General features: G+C 35.6%; 1 protein-coding gene across 1 annotated transcript in view; it reads left to right on the forward strand.

Moving 5' to 3' along the window:
• Nucleotides 1–6,413, forward strand: part of dock5 (dedicator of cytokinesis 5) — a 125,660-nt gene extending 119,247 nt beyond the window's left edge. The window contains exons 40-42 of the mRNA XM_056463211.1: nt 2,784–2,934; nt 4,841–4,962; nt 5,494–6,413. Of these exons, the coding sequence (XP_056319186.1) occupies nt 2,784–2,934; nt 4,841–4,962; nt 5,494–5,595 (375 nt within the window). The 3' untranslated portion in view covers nt 5,596–6,413. The remainder of the gene's footprint in view (nt 1–2,783; nt 2,935–4,840; nt 4,963–5,493) is intronic.
• Nucleotides 6,414–7,029: the final 616 nt, after the last annotated feature.

Consider the following 7,029-nt stretch of genomic DNA (forward strand, 5'->3'; position numbering starts at 1 on the left):
GAAACCCCCCTGCTCTCCCCCCACTGAGCATCATGGACAGCATTGTGGCAGCAGTGGAGTCATTCAAGTTCCTGGGCACCACCATCTCTAAGGACCTGAAGTGGGACACTCACATTGACTCCATTGTCAAAAAAGCTCAACAGAGGATGTACTTTCTTCGTCAGCTGAGGAAGTTTAACCTCCCAAAGGAGCTGCTGAAACAGTTCTACACCTCCATCATTGAATCAGTCATCTGCACATCAATAACTGTCTGGTTTAGCTCAGCTACTAAATACGACCTCCAAAGACTACGTCGAATAGTTCGGACTGCTGAGCGAATCACTGGTACAACCCTTCCTACTCCCCAAGAACTGTACTTATCCAGAGCGAGCAGAAGGGCTGCCAAAATCACTCTGGACCCCTCACACCCAGCACACTGCCTCTTTGAACTTTTACCTTCTGGTCGACGCTACAGAGCACTGCGCACCAGAACAGCCCGACACAGAAACAGTTTCTTCCCTCAGGCAATCCATCTCATGAACACTTGATGATAATAATTGCGGAACCAACATCACTACTTGCTATACACTTTTATACACATATACACTTATTTAACAACACACTTTACATGCCAATTTGCACATAACAGCTGCACATATAACGTTGTATATAGTAATAAACATGTACATACACTTGTCAATCTGTATATTTGCACTCACTACTTACTTCTATTTTTAAAAAATATATTTATTATCTGTTTTTTGTCCTGTCTCTGTAATCCTGTTGCACTGTAGAAGCTCTGTCACGAAAACAAATTCCTCGTATGTGTGAACATACCTGGCAATAAAGCTCTTTCTGATTCTGATTCTGATTCTGATATGGCTCGTTTCCACTGACTGGTATGGGTCACCTTTATCAGGCTTGCGTTTCCACTGCAAAAAGGGTACCAATGGTACTCTTTTAGTGGGCGTAGTGTATGACAGAAAGTTTCAGTCAATGTCATTTTTCCTCGAGGAAATCTCACAGTAAAGCTGTACTGGTCATTCACATATCATGTGAGAAGCACTTCTTACAAAACAGATGCTTTATACACATAAATACTTGTGTATAAATGTTCATTACTATTCTATGAACATGAGTTGATTGTAACTGCAGATCAATGACAAAATAGCCTACTGTAACGAAATAGCCTACTGTAACGTCTGCAATTATATTAAATAAATAAATAAATTCAACATATATGAACACATACAAACCCTTACATCCTCCCATATATTACCAATTACAGAAAAACTACACACAGCATACATTTAGTCCTTATTTAGGTTCAAAAACAACACAAAATATAACACACAGTCAGAGCAGACCTCTCATCTGTGTCTTTAATCTTTAACAGCACATGTAACCTCTGTTAGAGAATAATTCCATCATTCCGAGTTCATAATAGTCCAAAAGGTTATAATAATAGTTAAAAACGACAGTTTGTTCACGTTTGCTGAAAAAATAATGTGCTCCTTTTTTTCCGGCTTCTCCTTTGTTTTTCCGCATGTCACTCTCGCGTTTCTGAAAAGGATCGGGTTTTAAAATCACGTCAATAATTAAGCGCATGTTATTATCATCAGCTCAAGAAGTTTGTTATTTCAAATATAGATGCGCTGTGAGTGAATGCAAGAAAGGGAAAACCGCTCGCACTTCAGACTGGCTCGTAAAAAAACTACGGGGCACAGGGTAAAATCTGCTCTTCTTCTTGACTTTGTGGCCGTTCATCAAGATGACAACAAGGTTTGTTTGAGCCCAGGTCGATCATGGCTCGTTATTATATGTATATAACACTCTGCTGTAATCTTTCGGCTGTGTATTTAAAACATGGCAGTTCCTTTGTTTTCTTTTTTTCTTTTATTTATTTTTTTATTGACTTTAGTAACAAACATACAAAATCCAATTTTACACACACAAAACACCATGATAGTAACAATGACAATAACAGAACAGATCAGATCAGATAACACGAACACATAAAATAAAATAAAAAGAGAGACAAAAGAAAGGAAAAGTAAAAATAAATAAATAAATTTAAACTGAGATACATACTTAACACAGATACAGCAAGAGTGACTTATGTATCTGTGATATTTCCAAAATATTTATCATAATAATCCAAGAATCTATCACTTTTCTTGTTATTAACCAGTCTAAGAGATTTAGGTTTGTTTGTTTTCATTCTGGCTTGTTGCGATGGAATGACGTATCTCTGTAAACCAATAGCGTTCAGCTGCGCGTCTAGCTCCGCCTTTTGGTACCCTTTCTTGTGTTTGGTACCCTTTCGAAAGGGTGCCGAAAAAGTGGTACAGAATGGTTCGGTTCGGTTCGATATGCCTTTTGACAGTGGAAATGGCCATAAAAGCGCACCGAACTGTACCGTACCATACCGTACCTAACCACTCTGTGGAAACGGGCCATTATCTAAACACCTAACATTGTTGAATGTGTTCTCCTCAGATCGATACCTTTATGGGATTGCACTTGTACTATAATTTGCCCTGCTGTTTAGTCAATCTGGCCTTAAATATAATGATTAACATCATCAAATCAAAAGTTGTTTTTTGGAGGAGTGTTGCAGTAAACATCATCTCTTCTCTGATGACATGTTTATTGGCACGATGATCACGATCTGCTTGGTGCAGATTTGTTTAGTTTAATAGTGATTTTAAAAGATTGAGTGGAAGACAGTGCAGACATTTAAAAAGTGCACTAATGTAATATTTGGAGATCTGAATAATTTGATGTGCCGTCTCTGCTGTCAGATTCCCCCAGAGAAGCAGCCGAGGCCTAAAAGTCTGACGATAGGAGACCGGAGACTCACGCTGTCACTGTTTCATGGAGAATCATCCAATCTGAGTTTACACAACCCACTCAGCCCTCTGCCTGCCTCGCCACACACACCACGCAGCTCCAGTGAGTGAACGAATACACACAGACACGCACTCACATAGCTCCAGTGAGTAATAACACACATGCGCTCACACACATAGCTCCAGTGAGTGATGATAACACACAAACACACACAAAGACACACATCATGCATCTCCAGTGATTTATAACACACACTTAAGCAAACACACACTCACATAGACACACACAGACACTCACACAGCCACACATTATGCAGCTCCAGTGATTGATAACACGTGTACATACGAGGACAAGCACACAAACGCGTACACACACACACACACACACACACACACACACACACACACACACACACACTCAAACATGATTCAGCTCACACAGAAAACTTTGTAACAATGAAACGTATTTACCATCATATTTGATCATAATAATCTTACTGAACTCGCATGGTGCCAAGATTCTTCTAGAAATCAGTCAAGTTTGGTGATTGGAAATTCATGGTTTGGATCTGCGAAGTGGATGGAAACATCAACAGCCTGAGGTATCAAGGCATTTGTGCTGCCCATTACATTACAAACCACAGGAGAGGGCAAATTCTTCAGCAGGATAGCACTCCTTTTCATATTTCAGCCTCCACATCAAAGTTCCTGAAAGCAAAGAACGTCACGCTGCTCCAGGATTGACCAGCCCAGTCACCAGACTTGAACATTATTGAGCATGTCTGTGGGAAGATGGAGGAGACATTGAAGATGAATCCAAAGAATCTTGATGAACTTTGGGAGTCCTGCAAGAACGCTTTCTTTTCCATTCCAGTTGACTTTATTAAGTGATTTGAGTCATTGCAGAGATGTATGGATGCAGTCCTCCAAGCTCATGAGAGTCATACACAATATTCATTCTTTTTTCACTGCACCATAACTTTATATTCTATACTGTACAATATTTATGTTAAGTGACAAGACTTTTGTCTAAGCAAAGTCAGACCTTACTGTCCTAATTAAATCATTAAATATCAAGACATGATCATATTTTATTTTGGTAAAATAAGCGTAATCTAAGCATAATCTAGATTACGCAAAGCATAATCCTTTGCTTTTCATACGTTATAAGCCACTTCTGATACCAAATGATCTTCTAGAAGTCAAAATATTATTGGTTGGATAAGCGACAAGACTTTTTCAGGTAGTGGATTGCCATAATAATAATAATAATGAAGTTAAATTAAAAAAAAAAATAAAAATAAAAATAAATATATATATATATATATATATATATATATATATATATATATATATATATATATATATATATATATATATATATATATATATATATATATATAATATTAAGATTAAATATAAAATATAATCAAAATTATAGGTGGGCATAGATAATTTTTTTTATCTAGATTAATCTCACTGGAATTTTGGGATTAATCTAGATTAAAATGGCTCATTTTAATTCTGCCAAGAGCATTCAGAATATGTGTGCTACCCAAATAATGACTAAAAGTAAGTCTTTGAGAACGGGTTTCACAAGCTAAAATATCAAGGTGAAAGTCATCATAGCTTGCATAGAATAGATCCAGCTCCCAACCCAACTTGCAGAAAAGATTTACGGCGATACGTTTTTTTATTGCCCAATAAGAGTCTCGCATTAACAAAGCATGTTAACGCTGATAATGGCCCACCATTAATAAAAACACTTATTTTTTCCAACTTTAATGAACTATTAAAACTGAAAGAACAGGATTTATTGAGCAAAGGTTTTAATCAAATGACATTTTTCAGGGGTTTAGATACTATATTTATACTATAAATACACATTGTCATCAAGAAATGTGTAACACACATCTAACTAATATGTGCATCATTTTCTAAATAATTAATCAATATTTTCTTCATCAGTCATTCCTTTTGTTAACCTGATATGGATCATCTTCCTGTAGGTTACACATGTCTCCCAAGCGAGAGTAACTTCAGCACACCTGACTTCACCAACACCCCTCCACCGATGCCACCCAAAAGACATCCACACGAGACCGACAGCATCTACAACTCCACCTATGACGTAAGACACCACAAGTTCAATGTGGTATATGCACAAAGACTTTTCATTTTCAGTCTGCCATTACAAAATCGCCACATTTAAGATTTCTTTAAAAATCAGTGATCTTCACTACCTGATTGATATTCATTATAAAGTTGGTCTCAGACCGGACAAGAAGCACTGCATTAGATTCCTTTTTTCTGTGCCATGTCTTTATAATATGGAAAATTACCCCAGTATTTTCAATAAAGTTTCTGCTCTCACCTGCTGCTACTGAAGGCGCTAGTGTTTTTACACGGTCTTTCATCTCGTTTCATGCTAATTCAACTAAATGAATGCTTAAGTCTATTGAATTTATTGTATTTTAATTACATTACAGCATCCATGCTGTAAAAGGAACCGTATGAATTTGAAAATAATCACAGAAACCTTTCACCAGACGTATATAATTGGCTGAAAAACACTAGCTGTGCATATACCCCATTACCATTATACTTCGTGAATGATCTGTAATTTGAACTTAACGCTCTTCCTCTTTTATCTCACCTGTAGTTCATGCCTCCTTTGCCAGCAAAAGTTGAAAACAAACCTCCACCCCCTCCACCCAAAACACGCAAGTCTATGTTTCCCACCTATGAGAGCAATCAGCAGTAAAAACACGCCTGCGGTATCAAATAACTGCATGCTGTGAGGCTGGAGGAAAACTTCTCAACAGTACTTGTTCCTCTTTTAGAAAGTTCTGAATTATCCGATTAAAAATGATATTGTTCATTTTTTGTAGCATCATGGAAAAACATTATTTTTTAACATTTGGAAATGAAACTCTGGTATGTATTTATGCATCACCGCTGGGCAGGAACGTGAGCGAAAGGGTAGTCTGGCTGGTTAGTATGCTGAATCTTAAATTCAGCCTCTCGTTCTTAAGTGTATCCGTGCCTTATAAATAGACAGATTTCAAATTATTGAAGTTGTTCTTCCTCCGTGCACATATTCACTTTGCACATTGCTCAAAATTGTTGAGTTGCTTGTTGTTCAAATAGTAACTTTCTTGTTTTTTATCAAAGAGCTACATTTGTATTGAAAACCCCAAACATTTAAAGGGATAGTTCACTAAAAATAGTTCACTGGGATAGTTCATGGGATAGTTCACTGTTGCAATAGGGTTAAGGTTAGGTTAGGTTTAGGCCATTTTTTGTACAACTATAGGATATTTTTAATTGCTCAAAGTATGCTGATATACATTCATAGTGAATAGAAACAAGTATAAACCTTTAAAAAAAAAAGAATAAAAAAGGAGTTCTGAAGGCATTTAGCTGGGTTTGGTGCCAAACACACTGTAATATAAGGGATTTTAGCAAAACATTTGGCGCTTGGTACTTTGGTGCTTAGCATATTCATGAGACTTATTAGCACCACAGTTCACTTTAAGTTTAATTGCATCCAAAATAAAAGTTTGTTAAGACAATACGTTTGTGTGTATTATATATATTTGTTATGCATATGTTATACACATATATAAAAAAAAAAAAAAAAAAAAATATATATATATATATATATATATATATATATATATATATATATATATATATATATATATATATATATATATATATATATATATATATTTGTATCATATACATATATATTTTATTTCTAAGTATAAATATTCTAGTTTTCTCTAATGTACGCATGCATGTGTGTATTAATATATGCATAATAAATATACACAGCACACACATATATTATGTCAAAACAAACTTTTATTTTGGATGCGATTATTTGATTCATTTTTGCCCAACACTAATTATGATTAATAAATTTGATTAAATCGAAGTATAAATTAACATTTTCTCAAATGTATGTATGCATGTGTGTATTTATATATACATAATAAATATACACAGCGCACACATATATTATGTCAAAACAAACTCCGAGATGAAAGATTCAGATTATGTCGATTTCTCATTTTCTACATGGAGAACGTAACCCTAGAGCCTCATGAACATGCAGTCATGCACAAAGACTAAAGGTCAAAGTCAGAATTTTCCCTAAATATTACATCACATTTCTGACTGTTTTTCACCA

This window comes from Danio aesculapii, chromosome 8, assembly GCF_903798145.1.
Source record: "Danio aesculapii chromosome 8, fDanAes4.1, whole genome shotgun sequence".
NCBI lineage: Eukaryota > Metazoa > Chordata > Actinopteri > Cypriniformes > Danionidae > Danio > Danio aesculapii.